This window comes from Lissotriton vulgaris, chromosome 5 (genome assembly GCF_964263255.1).
Source record: "Lissotriton vulgaris chromosome 5, aLisVul1.2, whole genome shotgun sequence".
Taxonomy (NCBI): domain Eukaryota; kingdom Metazoa; phylum Chordata; class Amphibia; order Caudata; family Salamandridae; genus Lissotriton; species Lissotriton vulgaris.
The window spans coordinates 185,940,004-185,962,400 of NC_141693.1; the positions used below are offsets into that span (position 1 = coordinate 185,940,004).

General features: G+C 46.7%; 1 protein-coding gene across 10 annotated transcripts in view; it reads right to left on the reverse strand.

The window, feature by feature from the left end:
- EHMT1 (euchromatic histone lysine methyltransferase 1) overlaps window positions 1–22,397 on the reverse strand; it is an 834,115-nt gene that overhangs the window by 524,873 nt on the left and 286,845 nt on the right. For 9 of the 10 annotated variants that reach the window (XM_086921124.1, XM_086921127.1, XM_086921128.1 and 6 more), the window contains 3 exons: window positions 6,708–6,896; window positions 6,175–6,249; window positions 5,519–5,684 (listed from right to left, as the gene is read on the reverse strand). In XM_086921124.1, the coding sequence (XP_086777250.1) occupies window positions 5,519–5,684; window positions 6,175–6,249; window positions 6,708–6,896 (430 nt within the window). The remainder of the gene's footprint in view (window positions 1–5,518; window positions 5,685–6,174; window positions 6,250–6,707; window positions 6,897–22,397) is intronic. The other variant, XM_086921122.1, reaches the window with a different exon arrangement.

Here is a 22,397-nt window from a genome sequence, read left to right on the forward strand (position 1 = left end):
GTCTCCATTGTCCAGTAGAGTTCGAATGTCGTCTGTCGCGGCGATGAGTGCGGTCTCAGTGCTGTGTTTGGCTCGGAAGCCGGACTGTGATGAGTCGAGGGATTTGTTGGTTTCGAGGAAGGCGGCGAGCTGGTTGTTGACAGCTTTCTCGATGACTTTGGCCGGGAATGGAAGGAGCGAGATGGGGCGGTAGTTTTTGAGTTCGGTGGGGTCCGCTGTGGGTTTTTTCAGAAGGGCGCTGAGTTCGGCGTGTTTCCAGCTCTCCGGGAAGGTGGCGGAGTTGAGGGAGCAGTTGATGACGTCTCGGAGGTGTGGTGCTATGATGGAATCGGCTTTGTTGAAGATGTGGTGAGGGCATGGGTCTGTGGGGGATCCTGAGTGGATGGAGTTCATCAGGCGGATGGTGTCCTCAGTGGAGATTGGGTTCCATTCATTAAGGATGTTCAAGGGGGGTGAAGGTACGGCGGAAGGTTGGGTGGGTAGGTCTACGGGTTGGTTGTCGAAGCTGTTGTGGATGTCTGAATTTTAACATCCCAACTACGATTCGCGCATCCAGGGAACCGACAATTCACCTCGAGGTAAGCCCCATCCCTCAGACCCAACGTTACCTTGTCCGTGTGACTGGGCCTTGCATTAATTCCGGCCTTAACCCCCATAGGCTCCAATATCCAGTAGCCCTACCTTCCTTGATTCCTCACACGCCCCGGTTGCCCAATTATACCGTCCCGGAGGTAAATATCTTACTGCTCCGGTCTCTAGAGTGTAACTTGATTACGATTGACACTTGTGTAACTTGATTACGACTGACACTTGATTGATACTATCACACACGTTTGGTTGTTTTCAGTCCAACGCGTCCATATGCACAAATAGGTTTTTGCACATGAGCCGTGTTCGTCTGGCACTGATTCCTTGATACTTATCTACACGAATGGCAGGTATCACCTTAAGGATGGTAAGGTCACCTGACTGCTTTTGCTTCTGTGAGTAACACAGCTTGCTAATCATCATTCTATGTGTCCCCTTGTTTCTCCTTGTAAATACAGGCTTTTAAATTCAGGCAAAGCATTGAATGTCCGGACGATGATCCATAATTCTAACTGGATCGAAACGCCGTCGACAGTTTATGTAGTCTAAACACCAGTTCACAACTTTGTGCCAAAATCATGTTTTTTCTACATACGTGAAGCAAATTGATTCTAATGTTTTGCTCCTTCACTTTTCAATTGCCTTAAAATTCCTAGTTATTTGTATTGTGAATTGTTTGTCTAGCCTTGTGGATACAGGACTGTGTCCCACTGCTTTACTGTTGTTTGGTTATTTTTACCTATTTCAGTATCAAATAAATTTTGAAGTCCGGCTGGACTTCCTGTTCATTATAGCGCAGATTGTAGCCTATAATAATCCAAATGTTTATTTCCTTTTGTCAAGGACCGCTGATCTCTTAGCTTATAATGAGGTAGGGAAAAGAGTTACTAAAGGTGAAATAAGTGTAAAAACAGGAAAGAAGAGGTGGGCTTAGGGAGAAAACAAAGAGTAATAGCATAGGTTTGGTAAGACCTGTCCGTGACAAAATACCTTGGATGTGGGTAATATGACGGACTAATGCATCTCAAAGTCTTCCCTACACATCTGTTAACTGTAGAAACCATATTAACTTGATACCTGTAAGCAGCATTAGTAAAGGCAAATCAGCTGAGATATACTTTTACAAAAAGGGCATTAAGACCTTGAAAATAAGTTACTAACCTGTAACTACAGTTCTCCAGTATTGGTATCTTTCATAGATTCACACGCTTGAATCAATCCCCCTTGTCAAAGTGGGAGTCCCAAAGTACCATAATAAAGCAGTATTTATCACTATAATAGACTATAATGGCATTGAAAAAGCAGTTTAATAGCCTATGTCCTTTTTAGAAAGGACCAAATTTGAACTGGAACCAATCAGACGACAGCACCCTCTAGAAATTCCCAACAGATTTCCAAGCACAAGTGGCAATAAATAATCCTGAGGTACAAGGGGAGACTCTACAGAGAGGAGTATGGGTTGCATGTGACCCAACCTTGGCATCTAAGGACCACTGGCCCTACCAGTTTTGGGAACCCTATTAAAGCTATATCTATTGAGCAGTACATGTTTTCTGATGAGGATATTTCGCCCACCTGCAGAATCTTTTTTGTTTCTGCCCTGTCTTCTGGCAGAAATGCTATGTATGTGGCAACATCTGACTAAATCTGGTGGTTATACCTGCCCCATATTGCCAGCAAGCTGGCAGCCTGTACAGTAGCACAGGCATAATTCTAGGAGAAAGAGGGGTGATGGCTCCCAATCCATTACTGGCCGTTAGGTATTGAGCAAATGTTGTTGCGATACTTCTCCTTGACAGGCCGAAACCCCTGAACCCCTAAACATAAGCGAGTTCCAAGGTGGTTGTCAGGACAAGTCAAGGTAGTCATATTATTCAGAAGAAATTCCAATAAGCCGGATAGTTCTTTATATAAAGGTGTTGTCACTCATTTAAGAAATTCGGAGTAGGTATGCAAAGAAGTGGAAGACAGCCAACACGTATTTCACCCCATTACATGGCCATCCAGCCTGGGGCTTCCTCAATGCGTGGCACATTTCTGAAAGAATTGTGTCTCCGAAAACAGAATAGGTACTTGAGAATTACGGGTGTAATGCCCACCGGTCTGTCTGAGTCAAATGCAGCTTTCGTCAGATGCAGCTTTCGTCAGATGCAGCTTTCGTCAGATGCAGCTTCCGTCAGATGTAGCTTCCGTCAGATGCAGCTTCCGTCAGATGCAGCTTTCCTCAGATGCAGCTTTCCTCAGATGCAGCTTTCCTCAGATGCAGCTTTCCTCAGATGCAGCTTTCCTCAGATGCAGCTTTCCTCAGATGCAGCTTTCCTCAGATGCAGCTTTCCTCAGATGCAGCTTTCCTCAGATGCAGCATTCATCAGATGCATTCTGTCAGATGCAGCATTCGAATCAGACAGACCGGTGGGCATGAAGCACGTAATTCTCAAGATCGACCAAGGTCATAGATGAGGTTGTCGTCGACTGCAATCGTAGATGACCGTCACAGGCAAGGTGGTCGCCGACAACCGTCACAGACGAGGCCGTCGCCGATGACCATCACAGACGAGGCCGTCACCGATGACCATCACAGACGAGGCCGTCACCGATGACCATCACAGACGAGGCCGTCGCCGACAACCGTCAGAGACGAGACCGTCGCCGACGACCGTCATAGACGAGACCGTCACCAACGACCGGCATAGACGAGACCGACGACAACGACCGTCATAGACGAGACCGACGACAACGACCGTCATAGACGAGACCGTTGACGACGACCGTCAACGACGAGGCCATCATAGATGAGACAGTCTTAGACGACAGTCATAGATGAGACAGTCGTAGACGACTGTCATAGATAAGACCGTCGTAGACTACCGTCATAGATAAAAACCATTGTAGATGACCGTCATAGATGAGACCGTCGCAGTGGGAGGTCGCCTCAAACGAGGCCATTGTAGAAGAGTCAGGCGTAGTTGACATTGCTGTGGTCCTCTATGTTGTGATCATAAATTGCTGTTAACGATAATTTTGACTGAAGTTTTGCCGCAGACTCCTTATTGTCAGGTTCTGAGGATTTCCCTGATGTAGTGTCAGGGCTGAAGAGGAAGTTGTAGGTTCTGCCTCTGGGTTTTTCCAATTTTCTCGCTCTGTGAGAAGCATCCTAGAAAGACTTACGGTAAGTCTTTCTTTAATGGCTTTTCTGCGCTGCTTCTAGAGACCCTTGGCGCGACTTCGCCCTTTGACTTCTCCTGTGAGGTGAAGGAATCCTCACTGTCCTCATCAAAGGTGACAGATTTAAGTTTCTGTAGTCCCAATAATAACCTCATCTCTCTGAACGCAAGAGGTTTTCGAGGAAAAGGTAAGAACATTTGTAGTCTATTACATTGTTTTCTGATACTCTGACTTATTAGTGCCAGGGTCAGAGAAATGAAACATGAAATATAAACCTGGATGATGCAAAAAGAAGTAATAGCTGAAGAAACTGCAGAGGTCAAGGAGGCTTCCTTCACACAACGAGTGGTAGAAAATCTGAGGTACTAAGCCTCTGTTGGGAGTGTTCTAGAGAGGGCTGTCGCCTGATTAGTTACAGTTCAAGTTTTTTTGGTTTTTTTTAAGGACATAGATAGGCTATTAGGCTTTTTCCTTGCCATTACAGCCTATGACAGTGATACATACTGCTTTATTATGTTACTGTGGGACTCCTACTTCGACAGTCGGGAATGATTCAAGCATGTAAATTAATGAAAGGACCAATGCTGGAAAAAATTAACTAATGTCATGACATTTTTGTTGTTCTTAGATGTACCTTATCGCTAAAATCTACCCACTTCTCATTAATCAACATGTCTGATAATATCTAAAGAGATCAGTGAAACTTTCACTGAACTGCTGTTCTAAACATCCATAACTGTAGCAAAGCTATTTAACGAAGATACTCAATAAACATAAAAGCACAGTGGTACACCTCCATAGCTGAAAAAAACGAAAAGTTATGGATTCTCTAACTTGTCAGCTGTAACTATCAAGCAGTGACTTCGAAAGTAGGTGGGCACAGCCTCAATGATGCAAAGATATATTTTGATTCTAAACTACATGCTAATATATAATTGTTATAATCTCCCTCTGTCTTTGTTTCACCTAAAAGTTTCCATACAACCCAGTTATCAGGAAGGCAGTTAGAAGACAGGAGACACATGGATGCTGTGAATGGTCAGCTGCATGTTTTTCTGTACATAATCACAAATACATAGAAGAAAACAGACTGCATTCAAGCTGTATTTATGTGTATGTAACCACATAAATGGAAGACCAAAAGCCCATGACTACCATGGGCTTTATCTACATTAGGAAAACATTTATGTCTACCTTTGTTTCAACTTCAACTGGTGTTGAATCAGACTCGTTTAATGAATTCCATATATTTTGCTGCACCAAGATCAGACGCCTGGGATTTGTATGCTGAGAGCATGGGTCACCAACTTAGACAATGTAGAGAAGGTGGTCTGCACATGTAGGTATGCCGGATACTGGCTATACACAACACTGAAGAACGATCACTTTGTGCTAGGTTAACCAATGGTGGGACAAGAACAGAGCCGGGATTTAGGTGTAGCCAATGTACTCAATCGTTAATATTCAGACTTTACAATTCATTAAGATCGACACACTCGTTAATGTTCTAAATCACCACTTTTCATGTGGTGGGTTCCAAAACCCAGATTCACATAACAAAAAGGCCTGCACACTACCTGTTTAGTTGCAATACAGAACATTAATGAAGAGAAGGTACTGGAGACACTTTATGTTGTCAGAAACGCCAAACCACAATCCTAAGACTAACTACAATATCCTCTGCACAAGAAAACTGCGCGTGTTCAATAACTACTACATGAACAACCTAGTCCCAAAGAAACAAGCAAAAAAGAAATCCCTTTACCTATCAGAACTCCAGGCTTCCTTTTATTTCGCCTCCTACGCTTCCTTGTGGGTTTTACCCAAGGGCTTTCTACCTTTGCTTTCTTCTTCTGCAGCTTTTTACGCATACTGGATTCAGAACTCTGGAGAATCACAAGATTAGATTGAGGTACTGAATGCCAGTGAGACTGAAAAACAAAGTGATCATCTGTTAACAGACATGATTAGCACATGACAAGACAGTGATTTCTTCAAAGTTCTTTGAATACTATTGTTATATTCTACACAACAATGTGTTGTATCACCACTTAAAAGCATCAGCACCGTTTACCATTAAAAAGCTAATACAAAACTAGGATGTGAGTAAATTTACGAATCACAGGCTGCATCACCTGGCACATCTTTTCATTGGTACAGCATGTAGTACTGCTTCATATGCTATCAACAACCAGAACCAGTAATATAAAAATTAAAAACATTCTCTATCTAAACTGTTCATATATCAACTGAAGATCATGAAATAATTCGTAACTATTTGGTCATCAATAGAATATTAATATTTTGTGATTTAGCAACGTATCCCTAGCAGTTATGAGACAAAAGAACATCTTTTCAGGTACTCCAAAATTCATGTAATTTTGGTATGTTAGTTGGGATGTATTTTCCATCCACACGTACCAAGTCAGATTCATTTCCATCATCTTCTTCCTCAATGGACTCTCCGGAATCTTCTTCAGAATCCACGTCTCGGATCTGTAGTTGCCCGAGGCAAAGAAATGTGTGAATTACCCATTTGCAAGTTAATACAATTACCTGGTAAGAACAGGTGGAAACATGGATGCCCATATTTCATGTGGAACGTACCCATCAAATTGCTAGTTAGCATTTAGCCAACTGGCAGTTATCAAACAGAATCACAACAATATAACTGTGTGACACACAAGGGGCAGTTCTACACCCATCAAAAGATTTAAAACACAAGCATACACTATTGATTAAAACCCATCCTACAGATGCCATTTAACAGAACCCTCTTCCCATAAAATATTTAAATAGTACCCACTCAAAAGATGGTAAGCCATCATCCAGCAACCATATTTACTGTTTACCATTTAGAATCTAATAGCAGCAGATCGACCACCTTCTATGCATAAAACAATCACATGTTTACCTAGTGAGCACCAGCCTCAAGAACATCTTTATTAATGTACCTTTTTACTGATGTTCGCAACCAACGGATCTTCTATAGAGGATCTGTTCTGTTCTGTAGTAAGCGGTGCTGGTTGTTCAGGTCCACGGTCTTCATCTTCTTCTAGCTCTTCGGAGTCATCATCTTCTGAGTCCATCTCTACATTTTCCCCATTTACTTGTGGACTTGAACTAATTGGATCCTTTTCGACCTAAAACACAAGAATGTATGCAACTTCACCTGTGACTCATCATTTTTTTATCTTTTTATATTTTAGTAGACACAAAATAATAATAGTCTATTGAGGGAAATCGTAGATATGAGTTTTCAATACGCAAAGAGATCACCGTAGTTAACTTTTAAGAAATGCAATAAATCATGGTAAGCGGCTTGGCAGGCCTTTTTAGACAGCTGGTTAGAACAGCTATTACCCTTCACTTAGGCAGGCTGCAAAGGATTATGGACCAGTCACAGGGACGACTTGGGTGAGGGGTCTATCAGTCTTAGGGTCCGCTTTGTACTTTTTATCCTCTATCATGGTCTAGCAGAGAGTGGGCCTTATACTGGGGATGCAGAATGCTGAAGATGAGCAGCAAGTTTTCCCGGGGCCACCCTCTGGGTCCATAGAGGTCAGAGGTAGTCTCTGGTCTCAGCACTCGATCTCCCACGAGAGTCTAGACTAGTTAAGTGCAGGTCCATTTTGATTTCAGGCACAGGTCTCCCGTTCTTAGGGACACCTCGGGTAGGTCAGAAATTAGTCTCCCATGATGCACTTTGGCATCCAACTGCAGGCATTCCTGGACACCTAGCCTGGGTGCAGGCTTTGTTAACTTTTGTGACCCTGATGCTAACAGGGGACTAGTTGCCTCGTCCTTGGAGTCACTTTATCTGGCTTCGCACAAGGGGAGTTCATTTCCCCGAATGGGCCCAGTCCTCTTTGCAGGTCCTTCCGATAACCCCGTAACCATGGCAGAGAAAGGCAAGTTTCTTGCCTTTCCACCCTTGTCACCAGAAGATACAGACCGCTTGCTAGAGGGAATTACTTTTGGTTCCCCTTTGGAGTCATGCCCACTGAATTTGATGAAAGTAGTAAGGGAAGTGATTGTACCCCACCTTACCTCACTGCTCAATGGAGCAATTTCAGCTGGATAGTACCCTATTCCTTTGAAGACTGCAGTGGTCAAACCTCTTTTGAAAAAACCTTCACTGAATCCGGCTGAACTAAAGATTTACTGCCCCATCTCCCTGTTACCTGTCACAGCAAACATTCTAGAGAAACATTTGAACTTCCATCTCAGATCCTACGTAGGGAAATATCAGTGGCTCTAAGGCTCACAGCATGGTTTTAGAAATAATCACAGCACGGAGACCGCATTAACCTCCGTAATCAACCAAATTTGAATTCAGTTTGATGCTGGACATAACACGCTGTGGATTCTTCTTGACCTTACGGTGGCCTTCAACACTATATCCCCTCTAAGACTGGTGGACAAGTTTAAGGCAAATGGGGGTTCATTAAGATGCTCACCTCATTCCTTAGTGAACGTGCACAAATACGGCGACCTTTGACACTGCTTGCAGGCAGGTCGCCCCCACGCTGCTGCTCGTCACTTGACTAACTGGTTCCTGCCTCCTTGTTCCTGGGCTTTTTTCTTTTTTCCTTCCCCTCTGCCCTGTGCGCCAGTACCCCAGCCGTTCCCGATCCGGCACTTTCCAGCAGCTGCTTCCCTGCGGCCCTGCCCCCCTGCACACCCATTCGCCTCCCCGCTCCCGCCTCCCAACTGCTCCTCCCTCCCAAGCCACCTCATATGCAGGCCGAGAGGCGGGCGCGCGTAGCGGGCGCGCCGCTGGCAGACCGAAGGCGCGCCCAAGGCAAGCCCGTCTTCGCCCGTCCCCGCCTTGACCGCACCCTGCGCCAGAACCCCTAGACCCCACGAACGCCACGACACCAGAATCCACTACGACGCCAGCACCCTCCACACACTCAACGCCGGCCGAAACCACACCTGCTTCCAGGCCGCCCCAAAACGGACCCTTCTCCTGCAACACCTGCAGCTTCACCTGCGACAGACCCAGCCACCTCCGCTGCATACACCTCAACACCCGCTCGGCACGCAAACACGCCGTCGAGCTCTGGGATCTGCTCGACACCTCCGCCCCAGACGTGGCCTTCCTGACCGAGACCTGGTTTAACAACTACTCGGCGGACGACATCGCCATAGCCATCCCGGATGGCTACAAGATCACCCGCAGGGATCGTGCCAACGGAATCGGAGGAGGAATAGCCATCGCCCACAAGTCCACCCTCAAGGTTGCCACCCACGCAAATGACACCCTCAACACCACCGAACACCTGCACTTCCGGATCCACACCGACCCCAACACCACCCTCAGAGGAACACTCATCTAGAGACCCCCCCCCCCCCCCCCCCCCCGGACCCTGGGCTCAGTTCAGCAACTCCATCGCCGACCTCGCCAGCTCCCACAGACTCGCCTCCACGGACTACATCCTCCACGGGGACCTGAACTTCCACCTCGAGTACAACAACAACGCCAACTCCGCCACCCTAATCGACAACCTCGGCCTCAGACAACTTGTCACCGCACCCACCCACGCCGCCGGCCACACGCTGGATCCAGTCTTCTCCACAGGCTCCCACGTCGCCTTCGACCACATCACCGAACTCCACTGGACCGACCACCACTGCATCCATTTCACGTATCGTCATGTTCGTCGATTTTAATTATTGGTTTAACCATGCCGATGCCGGTCCTCACGCCACTGAACTGTTTGAGGCACTCTTCAGTCTAAACCTGACCCAGCACGTCACCACCCCTACTCACATCGGGGGCCACATCTTGGATCACATCTGGACGCAGGGGGTATCGCTCTCCTGTCCGAGTATCTCCCCCTGCGTCTGGTCTGACCACTTGCTGATTGAGTCCTCTATTTCTGTAAAGGGCCTGCTCAGGCCACCCCCTCTGGAGGGCGGGATCGCCCGGAAATGGAATGCTCTTGATTCCTCTGCCTTCCTCTCTTTTCTTGCGGAGACACAGCCCCTACCTAGTAACACTCCAGGCGTCAATACATTGGACGCTAATATTGCTCATTGGCTTACGACGGCTTGCGACCAATTTGCCCCCCTGTCCCGTTTCCCTCGCTCACGCCATAGCAGATCCCACAAATGGTTTAACTCAGCTCTGAAATCACAACACCTCGAGCTGCGCCAACTGGAGCGCAAGTGGAGGCGTAATTATCTTAGTACTGACAGGGAGGCGTACGTGCTCGCACGTAAAGTATATAAAAAAGCTATCCCCACAACTAAGTCTGCTTTTGTCTCCGAGAGAATATACACAGCCCCCAACAAATCTTAAGAGATATTTAAGGTCCTCTGCAAATTAACATCGGACGCCAGGACACTCCCGAATCTGCCCCCCTCCGCAGAATCATGTAATGCCTTAAACACTTTTTTTATTGACAAGATCATGGCAATTAAAAATTCCATCCCCCATTCTCCTCTCTTAGCTATAGCCGCAGCCCCCCCTATCAACACCTCCACCCTGACTTGTTTCCCTACACTCGATCCCGACTCCCTAGCCAAGCTGGCTACTCGAGTGAAATCCGGCTCCCCCAAGGATTGTTGTCCTCCCTCAGTGTTTCGCGACATCTGTCATACCTTACCGCACTGTATTCTACCCCTACTTAATACCTCCCTCAACTCTGGCACAGTTCCTAGATCGTTTAAGGAGGCCGTACTGGTGCCTTTGCTGAAAAAACCTTGCGCGGACCCAGCGGTCCTTGCCAACTACCGGCCCATCTCCCTCCTGCCTTACCGGTCTAAAATCTTGGAGGCACACGTGACTACTTGCCTCTCGCAATTCATCGAGGAGTCCAACTTCCTGGAAATGAACCAAGCCGGCTTCAGACCAGCCCATTCTACCGAGGCTGTGATCCTTGCCGTCTTGGACAACCTCAGAGGCAATGCCGACAGAGGACGCCCCCAGGCATTGGTCCTACTGGATTTGTCGGCGGCATTCGACACAGTGGATCATAACATCTTACTCCACCGTGTCGAGTCCGCCGGAGTCCGTGGGCTTGCCCTGTCCTGGGTTAAGTCTTTTCTAGAGGGTTGATTTCAAGCAGTCAGCTTGGGTCCCTTTAGCGCCACCAGTGCTCCTTCATCCTGCGGGGTCCCCCAGGGTTCTTCTTTGTCCCCCCCTCCTTTTTAATTTGTATCTTCAACCTCTTATTCACTCCCTGGGTAGGTGGGACGTCACTGTATTCAATTACGCTGACGACTTACAAATTATTTTTCCCCTCTCCTCCCCGGACACCGTCACCAACTTTCAGGCGGTCATGATACACATCCAGCACTGGATGAATCAAAATCAATTAAAGCTCAACCCTGGGAAAACTGAGCTCCTCCTTCCTGGGAGAAGCGCCTCCCATTGGGGCCCCCAGTACTGGCCAATCGAGCTTGGTCCACCACCTTCTCCTGCTGGTTGTGTAAAGAGTCTCGGGGTCATTATTGACTCTGAGCTTACTCTCAAGGCCCAGGTGAGTGCCGTAATATCTTCCTGTATGTTCCAGGTACACAGGATACGGAAAGTTGCCCACCTCTTGACCCCTGAAGCTTTGCTACAAGTTCTAATAGCATTGGTGATGTCCCGTCTGGACTTTTCCAATTCCATGTATCATGGCCTCTCCAAATCCCTGCTGTCTAGGCTACAGATCATCCAAAACCAGGCTGCCAGACTGGCACTCAAAATCCCCAGATGGCAGTCGGCCAAACCTTTATTACATCAATTGCATTGGCTACCAGTTAGTGAAAGAATAGCCTTTAAGGTCGGCTGCCTGGTCTTCAAAGCCTTGACTGGTCCCTCTCCCGCTTTCCTGAAGTCCCTGGTCATCCCCTACTGCCCCCCGTACCCTGAGGTCCACACCCACCTTCAGCTTCTAGTCATCCCCCGTTTCAAACTCATTAAACTAGGTGGCCGCAGCTTCTCTCATCTGGCTCCCAAGTTATGGAATTCTTTCCCACTCTCACTCAAGACCTCATGTTCTCTTTTATCATTTAGGAAATCTTTAAAAACTCTGCTCTTCTCACACCCCCACTAAAATTCTTCTCGTACAGCCTCAGTGTCCTATCAGCGCCAGGAAACTCATGGTGACAGTGCGCTCAACAAATTCCCCTTAACATTAACCTACAAGAAACCAACCACGCACCACCGCACCCAACAGCTGCCTCACCGGGGCTGGAGCAAAGTCACCGAAGACTAGCTGATCACCTCCCTCGCCAAGAACCCACCCTCCGACCCCACCAACCCGGACGCCGCAGCCCGAAACCTCTGACAGTGGTTCGACGACTGCCCCAACACCCTCGCCCCGCTCAAGAAACCCTCCAAAGCGACGCCAACAAGAGAGCCATCTGGTTCACCGACGAGCTCCAGACCTCTAAACGCGCATGCCGGAAACTGGAGAAGACATGGCTCCACGAACCCACACCGGACAACCACGCAGCCCACAAAATGCCACCCACAGACATCACCAACTCATCAGATTAGCCAAGAGATCCTCCTTCAAAGACAACTTGGATAACAGCACACACGACAGCAAAGAGCTCTTCAGCATTATAAAGGAACTCTCCAACCCCAGAGTCAAACCCAACGACATCCCGCCCTCACAAGAACTGTGCGACTCACTAGCCATCTTCTTCCACCACAAGATCGCCGACATCCACGACAGCTTCAACACCATGACCGCCCGGCTACACCAGACGCCACCTCCCCTGTGAACACCACCAGCGCCAACCGCCTGACCTCCTGGTCCAACATCAACGATGACAAGACACGCAAGGTCATGAACACCATCCACTCAGGATCTCCGTCGAACCCGTGCCCACACCACGTATTCAACAAAGCAGACGCAGCCATCGCACCCCAACTAAGGAAGTTCATCAACATCTCCTTCTAAACAGCGACATTCCCGGAAAGCTGGAAGCGCGCCGAAATCAACACCCTCCTCAAGAAGCCCAAAGGGGACCCCAAGGACCTCAAGAACTTCCGGCCAATCTCCCTGCTCCCGTTCCCGGCAAAGGTCATCGAGAAAATCGTCAACATGCAATTGGCCCGCCACCTGGAAGACAACAACATCTTGGACCCGTCCCAGTCTGGATTCAGACGAAATCACAGCACCGAGACAGCCCTCATCTGAGCCACAGACATCAGGCGCCAACTAGACAATGGCGAAACATCAGCCCTTATCCCCCTGGACCGGTCAGGCGCCTTCGACGCGGTCTGCCATCGCACTCTAAAGACACGCCTCCTAGAAGCCGGAATTCAAGAGAAGGCTCTTGACTGGACCACGTCCTTCCTCTCCGGCAGAACTCAGAGCGTCCGCCTACCATCCTTCCGATACGAAGCCACCGACATCATCTGCGGTGTCCCCCAGGGCTCATCCCTCAGCCCGACGCTGTTCAACGTCTACATGGCCCCCCTCGCACAAGTGGCCCGCCATCACGGCCTCAACATCATCTCCTACGCCGACGACACCCAGCTCATCCTCTCCCTCACAAAGGACCCACACACCGCCAAAACCAAACTCCACGAGGAAATGAAGGCAGTCGCCGACTGGATGAGGAGCAGCCGTCTGAAGCTGAACTAGGACAAGACGGAGGTCCTCATTCTCTGACTCACCCCCTCAGCCTGGGATGACACTTGGTGGCCGACCACACTAGGAACAGCACCAACACCCACTCTATGCAGGAATCCCAGCCAAACACCTACGACAACTACAACGCATCCAAAACGCCTCCATCTGACTGAACTTCAACGTCCCCCGCCGCAGCCACATCCCCCTCCACCTTAGAGACCTACACTGGCTCCCCGTCGACAAGAGGATCACCTTCAAGCTCCTCACCCACGCACACAAAGCACTCCACAACGCCGGACCTGCCTACCTGAACAGCAGACTTAGCTTCCACCTCCCCACCCGCCAGCTCCGCTCCGCCAGCCTCACCCTCGCTGGTGTCCCCCGCATCCAACTAACTACCTCCGGCGGCAGATCCTTCTCCTACCTCGCCGCCAGGACCTGGAACACCCTCCCTACCGACATACGGCAGACCCAAGACCTACTCGCCTGGCTTTTCGAGCAGTAGCAGCACCCCCCCCCCCCCAACTCTCAGCAGCTTGGGACCCTCATGGGTAGGTAGCGCGTTTTACAAGTACTCCGATTAATTGATTGAATAGCGAAAATGGATCAATTTTATTCGGCCCCTGGCCAGGTGTTTTGTGGAGTCCCTCAAGTCTCCTCATTGAGTCCGACCCTTTTTAATATTTAGGTTGCTCGTTTGGCCAATGGCTTTCGATCCTTTGGACTGGAGGTGGTGTTCTATGCGGACGACACCCAAATTATGGTGTCCATCACTAATAGCATAGAGAAGTATGCCACCAATTTTAAAAAACTGTATGCAGGCAGTCTCTTCCTGGATATTAGAAAACTATCTTAGACTTAACAGGGACAAAACTGAGGTGTTGATCTTTGGAAACCAACAGCATATCTGGTCCAACGGCTGGTGACCTGACATGCTTGGCCCATGCCCAGTGTCCCGAGGAAAAAATATTGATGTCATTGTGGACAACTCTCTCTCCTTGGGCCCCAAGATTAATAGAACGGTGTCTACCTGCTTCGGGACCATCAGGACTCTTAGGAAAATGTCACAATTTCTTTCCTTCCCCTCTCGAACGCAGGCAGTCATTGCCCTAGTGTTATCTAGGTTAGATTATTGTAATGCCGTTTATTTGGGTATTAACAAAGGGCTCATTTATTATCTGCAGCTGGTACAAAACGCTGCAGCCAGACTGGTAATGGACCTTCCTAAATTCCACTCAGTCTCAGCACTGTTAGTGAGTTGTATTGGCTTCCTTTAAACCAGAGAATCCTGTTTAAGGCTCTGTGTCTCACTCACAAGGCCTTCTATAATCTAGGTTTTAGAAGGTATTAAAGGTCTCTTCTGTCGATATGTTCCTACCAAACTGGGGGGGGGGGGGGGGGGGGGGGGGGCATCTGTGACCGCAGCTCAAGAGACATCCTGTCCAAGGAGGTCACACCTCCTCCCACCAACAGTTCCCTTTGTCCCTGGGAGCACTTCATGCTTCCTAGCAGAAGGCATCCTGTTGTCTAGGGGGGCAACTAATGTAGACAGTAAGGACGGGCTACAGGAGGTTTTAGCAACAAAATGGTGACTTTCTAAAGTCACCTTCCTTTTAAAAGTCACCTTAAATCTGATCTCAGCAATGAGTCCGGTTTAATGTAACAATTAATTTGATACCTTGAAGTAATATCTTTGGTGGTCCTAAGTGGAAAGTAGCACACAGTGCGGTGGCTAGTGTAACTATGTTAGCCAATGCGGCAGACCAGCCTACCTACAGTGAAAACGTCATTTTCGAGTTTTCACGGTTAGGGAATGTCGAACACAGGAGGAACATGCCTTTCTTTTTAACATCTAGTACCCTGCTTTGTGGGTTACCAAGACCTTCCTTGTGGGTGACTTATTAATATTAAAAAGGAAGGTTTTCACTTGGCAAGAGGCGTGATTTTGTCATGTTGCATTGGCAGTTTGGGAACTGCCCATTGAAGGTTGCAGTGACAGGCCTAGGGTCACGTTTTCACCTTGTCACTGCAGAAGTGACACAATTCAGTGCTGCAGTCTACTAGCGACATTTAACTTACAAGCCTTGGATACCTTTTGTACCAAATACCAGGGACGTATATGTAGGTTAAATATGCCAATCAGGTATTAGCCAATTGTACAATTACTTAGAGGTGTCAGAATACATACACTAGGGCCCTGATAGAGCCTAGCAAACCACAGAATAGGAAAACCATCAATCCAAAATTTTGGGTGGATGGAGGGGGAGGGGGGTGATCATAAAAAAAGGAGGCACTAACCATAGTCCTACATTTTGGGATGCTCAGGGGATGTTCATAAATACAACTCGCAACCAAGGACCTCGCTTTCTTTTAAATGCTCTATCATTTCATGTCCCCAATAAACCATTACAGTCTGCTAATGCCTTTTTGATGTCCGTGCCTAGAACCAGAACGGCTTCCTGGGGTGATAGACGTTTCTTGGTGTCTACCACTAAACTATGGAACTCACTGGACCTGGATGTGCGATCCTCTCAATCCTTGATGATTTTTCGCAGAAAAATCAAAACATGGTTATTTAATCAATAACTCCCAGCTGCTCCCCTTCTAGAGTCCTAGTTTGCTGTTATTAGCGCCAAGATGCCCTTGGGCATTTCTGCGCTCTATAAGTTTCATAAAATAAATAAACAAGAGGCACTTTTCTACAAAATTACTTGTTGATTAAATGGTGACACCAGTGCCTCTCTACATACATATGTGGCTTGTAACAAGGTTTACCACTATGGGTTCCTTCAAGTTCTGGAGACCCACATGGAAATTAACAAGTGAAAAATTGGTGAGCCACACTTCTCGCCAAACAGTAACATTTTGTCTGGATATATGCTTCACCTCAGATCTTTTTCCTGATTCATTTTGTAACTCCCAGGCGTCAGTTCTGGTGTATATGATCTTTAATCTGTGCACAAATAGGATGACAGTGGTCTATACCAGTGCTAGCACATACACAGTTTCTGGAAATTATTTGTGACATCTATACAATCAAGTGTGCTCAATGAAGACGGGTAACACTATGTCATCCCAATAGTGTCAAGTATAAGGGAGAAACACCCCTATATACAAAGAGTACCCAAAAAATTTCCAGAGCACAGCCACACTGAGAAGTAGAAGGTCCGTAGCTCTAGCAATTCAGTTTCAGTAAGATAAACTCCAATAAAGGTAAGGTAAGTACAGAAAAACGATGATTCCATTCGTTTTTATTCCATATTCTTGTTCAAATAAATTCAAACAACAGCCGACACGTGTTTCATTGTACTATACGACTTTTTCAAGGCTCTGAATGGTTCAACTGATTCCTCCGAAGGAAAGATAAAAAAAAAAAAAAGTCTTGGCCCTCGGAGCCCCGAGGGCTACAGAAAGGATGATCTTATTTACAATTATTATGTAAAGGGATGATAAAGTCCAATCGTGACAGCAAGAACTCTGTAACTCATACACAAAACACAAAATCAGGCGTACTGTGAGTTATACGCATTGTGTTACAGAGACTGGGACTTATCAAGGTCCTTACAGTTGTGATTGGATGTTATCATGCTTAACTCCCTTTACATAATAATTGTAAATAAGATCATCCTTTTTGTATCTTTCGGGAGGCGGGTGGGCGCATGCGAATCTACATCTTGGTGTTGTTGCCTCTGTATTCTCCTCTCAAGAAGCCTCTTGTACAGGAAGATTGATTGTTGCCTTTGTAGGAGGCGGCAGTATTGTCTGAGGACATGTTTTCGAACCTCCATGGTTGAAGGAGCAACAAAAGGAGCCCAGATAAAAGGGAGACTGCAGAGCTCCTATAGACTTGGCTACTTCTGTGTCTTTTTTTCTTTTTTTCTAATGACTTAATTACTTCAGGCCGGAAGAGATGTTCCTTGTCAAAAGGAGTATTTAAAATAGACTGGTGTACTTCGGGTTTGAAACTAAAAATCCTTAACCATGCATGTCTTCTTAATAACACACTACTGTTGATTTCTCTAGTTGCGGTGTCTGCAGCATATAAAGCTCATCTCATTGAGTAATTGGATATGAGTTTCCCTTCCTGTACTAAATCCTGTGCTTTTGCTTTGTGCTCATCTGGGAGGTGTTGTAGCAATTGCTCCATCTCGTCCTAGTGTGCCCTATCATATCTGGCTAGCAGGGCCTGGGTGTTTGCAATGCGGCAATGATTTGCTGCTTGGGTGGCAATTTGTTTACCAGAGGCGTCTAATAGTTTTAATTTTAATTCTGTCTGGAGGGGGAGCATCTCCTGTAGTTGTTTACGGGCATTAGAGACCACCAAGGTGTCTAGTGGTAACTGTCCTTTAATAAAGACTGGTTTTGAGGAAGCAGGCTTGTATTTTTTATCGATTCTGGGGGTGATAATGCGAGCACGCACTGGATCTTTAAAGATATCATCGGCATGTCTCATCATACCTTTAAGCATAGGTAGTGTGTGGCTAGCCCTTTGTGTGCTACTAGGCGTTTCAAATAGGAAATCTTCCTCTAGAGATTCCTTGTGTAACTGGACCCCATGATATACTGCAGCTCTAGCTAGCAACTCTAAATATCTTACATTGTCGTCAGGAGTGGAAGGCTTTGAAGGGTAAAGAGCTGGGTCGTTGTCTGTAGGCAAATCGTGTTATAATCCATCCAGAGGTCTATTGGTAAAATATTGTCGCGCCGTCCCCCCCCCCCCCCCCCCCATTTCACGCCCGAGCTGGAGGGCGGGCGTCAAACATCTTGTCGATGCCGACCGTGGCCTGTAGGCAAGGCTGGGACCACAGCCTTTTGTTTCGGCTTAGTTGGAGTTTTAGTCAAAGGGTGTTCAGTACTCACGGGACGTTGACCTTGTGGTAAGTCTTCTTCCATCTCGGGAGTCCGATTCTGGAGAGGAGACAAGTTCTTCTTGTTCTTCCTCGGCCCCTTGTGTGTTGAATTCTTGCTCGGATTCTTCGCCAAAGATGTCCGGTGTGTATTCGACGTTTTGACACTGCATTTCGCGACGTCAAGCCCAGCGATCATGGAGCATTGTCTTCGATCGGAATGATCTGCACACGTCACAGTCCTGTTTGTTGTGCTCAAGAGACAGGCACAGGTTGCACACTTCGTGGGAGTCAGTGCACGGGGTACTTGGCATGGCACAGAGGGCAGAATTTGAATTGAGTCCGTTCCATTGACTGCGAAGCGGTTAGGCCACACGGCCTTCCGGGGGATTTTCATTTGAAATAGACGTTTTCCTCGACAGATACGATACGCTGAGAAGCGGGATACGCGTTCGAAACAATACTGAAGCGGGTAGAGTGGATTGCGCACAGAGGGGAACCCAAAGAAACTGTTTTTAAGCGAAGCGCAGCAATACACATCCGAACCAGATGGTGGAAAAAAACAATCTATCAATGGAGTCGATACCCATGCGCACTGTCACCGAAAGGAGGAATCACCTTACCTTGTGACTGGAAAGACTTCTTTGAAGAAAAAACAACTTGAAAACATCTGGACCCAACACTAGATGGCAGGAGTATGCAAAGCATGTGATCTACAGCTCACATACCTCAAACACATCTTTTATCTACCCTTTGTGTTACCACCCTAGCCTTGGCTAGCTCCTCGAATCTGACTGTGGATAACTTCAGCATCCTTCGGAACATGGGCAAAAATTGAACGATTCACTCTAATTTAGTTAAGGTCTCCACAAGGAAATCCTTGTCCTCGAGGAGGGCATGCATATACACCTTAAGGAAAACAGAAGCTCTTTGGATGACCTCATAGTATGTGGCCATGTCATCTGGGGGGGTGACAAGCTAGTTGGATAATGATACAGACCTGGTTCACCCAATGGGCACAGGGTCAAATGGTGAGTCATTGAGGTCACTTGGATGAAGGGGGCTGCTCGGTTTGTATAAGGAGTTAGGGGAACCCTCTAGTGAGTAAGGAAGAGGAAAGCAATCCAAAGTTGCTTTGGGTGGTGGGTATCTTCAGCGCCAGTGTCCATCCAGCCTCTGATGCTCTTTTGGGGTCGACAGGGTTGTGTCCATGGATAGGGACAGAATCTGTATCGATGATTTCAATCAGTGCCAGGAGGCAGTTGGGCCCTGGAATGTCGAGTCTTTGTCGAAGGGCTCAATGCCAGACCCTCTTGATGGGGGTGCTCTGCCTCTAAGCCGCCTTTTGGGCTGTCTGGGTGTGCTGCACACACACACACACACACTCCAAGTCAAGTTGTTCACCTAAGGTCCAGAAGGTGTGGACTCCCCGGGAGCCTGGAGGTGTTCATGCTCCGAGACAAAAGAGAAGATGGCCTCTGGGCTAGGTAATGGTTGGTGGAGCACAAGGCACAGGGTGGCAGCCTCTTCACCCTCCGACGTCTCGGGAGGATTCTTCCCAGTATATGCTGAAAGTGCGGTCAGAAGTCTTCCTCTCCAGCTTGTAGTGTGCTCATAGTCTTGGCCGCCGATATCAAAGACTTTTCTTTGACCGGAATGTCAGGCAATCCTCCCACGCTGTGTCACTGTGAAATGGATGGAAGGCAAATGTCATACACCTAGTGGTGGTTGGTGCAGAGTACCTTTGCCCGAAACACAGAGGACAGTTCTGAAAGGGTAGCCTTTCCACTACGATGAAAACATTTACAGACGAAAAGGACAACATTTTTCAAAAACAGGTGGAACGAGGCACGCAGTGCATGAAGTCAATGCAGCTCGGTCTCCGGAAGCAGGCCTCGAAAAATCCTAATACTTTTACTACACCTGCAGGTCTAGTGACTTAAATAATCTACTCAACCTAATTATGCTCTTGACCCATAAACTGGTTTAAAATTATGTGATCCTGGGGCATTATTTTAATTCACTGAGATGCCATTTTCTTCTTGATCACCCATGAGAGCACCTTCAAATACGCAAGTTTGGCATGACTGCTGTACTTTTGTTTGATTTATTAGAGTAAACATTTGCTCCATATACAATACAAATCTAGCCACAAATAGGATACACATGACCGCTGACTTGCCTCAGTTCATTAACCGCATTCTCATTAGAGCGGGGGCAAGAATATTTCTCAAATCATGTTTAAAAACTCACTTTTATTAAATACATGACTAAAGCATAACGTAGCAGCACCTTGTCATTTGCAATCAGCAGATTTTACATTCAAATGTCCACAGAATGTCCCACTGACATGTTGTTTTAAAACTTTACAGTGTACAATGTTTGGAAATCAAGTTTCTGCAAATATTTGTCATTTGCACATCACCAAGTGAGCTGATTTGTTATGCTCCTATGTAAATCTGTATTTGCATCACACTTCTGAATTACAAAAAAAGGTTTTCATATTTCCTGATATATACTTGTACTATTCATTTACAAGCGGTTTAAATGTTGTTAGAACAAAACCCTGAAATTTTGCAGCCTTTTTTCCGCAATTATTGTCAGATAACTCACTTGACAAAAAGCACTACCTATAACATGAGAAAGAAAATTAAACACTATTTTCCATGAACAGATAAGCAACAATTAATAAAAACAAACTGACATTTGACCTCTGTCCTTGAAAGACTGCAAAAGTGTCTAGAGGAAAACAAGATTTCAAGGCCTCCTTATTGCTCATTCACTTTCTGACAGAACTTTTCAGCTTCAGTTAACTCGCAAGCAGGGACGAGTACATTCTAAAAATAGCTCGACTTGATAAAATCTCACTCGCAATTGCGAGTGGTCGAGTGGATTTTTCGAGACCTGGGAAGGTAAGGGTTGGAAAAAAGGCAACAATGGTTGCTTCCCAATATCGGAGTCGAGGAATAGAGAGGTTGGGACAGAATGAAAGCGTGGAAACGCATAGAATTCAGAGCTCCTCACTTGCACGTCCACACCTGATGGAAAAAAACAACCCAAAATTGAGTCTGTGTGTCATACAGAGCTTCCCCAGTGATAAGGAGTCTGGCCTCGATGGGCTCACAACTTCCTTTTACAAGGAAATCCCCACTACTGATCCCACACTTGCTAGCTATGTTTGAGGTCTCTCTGAAGTAGGGGGAACTGCCCCCATCGCTCCGCGAGGTAGTGATCGTCACAATACTCAAACCCAACAAGCCAGCAACCAGGTGTGATGCCTATACGCCGTTATCAATCATAAAGGTAGAGAAACAAAATATCTGCTAAAACCATATCGAACAGACCCCTTGCTCTCCTGGCTGACATAGTACACCACAACCAATCCAATCTGGAATTTTGCCTGGGCAATCCACTGCACACAATGTTCCCACACAGTTTGCTATTATGCACATGGCATTGCGGACACTACTTTACTAGATGCTACAAAGGCGTTTGATTAATTGGAGTAGCCTTTTCTATTCTTTCTACTCCCAGGCTTGGCATTCGGTCCGCGGTTTGTCCGCCTTATCAAGTTACTATGCCAGACGACGCGTAATGGGATGATATCAGGCCCTTTTACGATCATACCTAGTGCTCTGCCGGGGTGCCCTCTCGCCCGAGTTATTTTCGCTGTTGTGATGGAGCTTCTTGCGACCCTACTGTGACGGCATCTGTAGGAAGCTGCCTCTGTATATACTACACTAAAGTAAGGTATAGTGTGCACAGAATCTAGTGGATCCCCAAAGGTTTGCATAGGTTAAAGCAGGTAATAACTTACTCTCTATTTGTGGTAGTGTCTTTTGTTGTATTTTATTTTTAGAACCAAGCAGGACTTGGTACAGGTAAGTGGAATTATACTTTTTCGATACAGATTGATCAACAAGGAAGTTGGATGGAAATGACTATTGTTACAGGTGTGTAATATGGGTGTAATATTTTCAAATACAGTTGTAATTACTTTTGGATTACTTTTTAGAGTACATTTTTAGATTACTTTTTCTACTCCGTGTGATATGCCTACACATCACAATGGGACATAAAATAGAGAAAAGGTAAGTAAAACAGTTTTCACAAAAAACACAGTTTCTTACGTTTTCATACAAACACCCTCAACACTTCGGAAAACAGTCAATGCAATCACACGGAGAAACATTATCGCTTTGCAGGTAAGTAA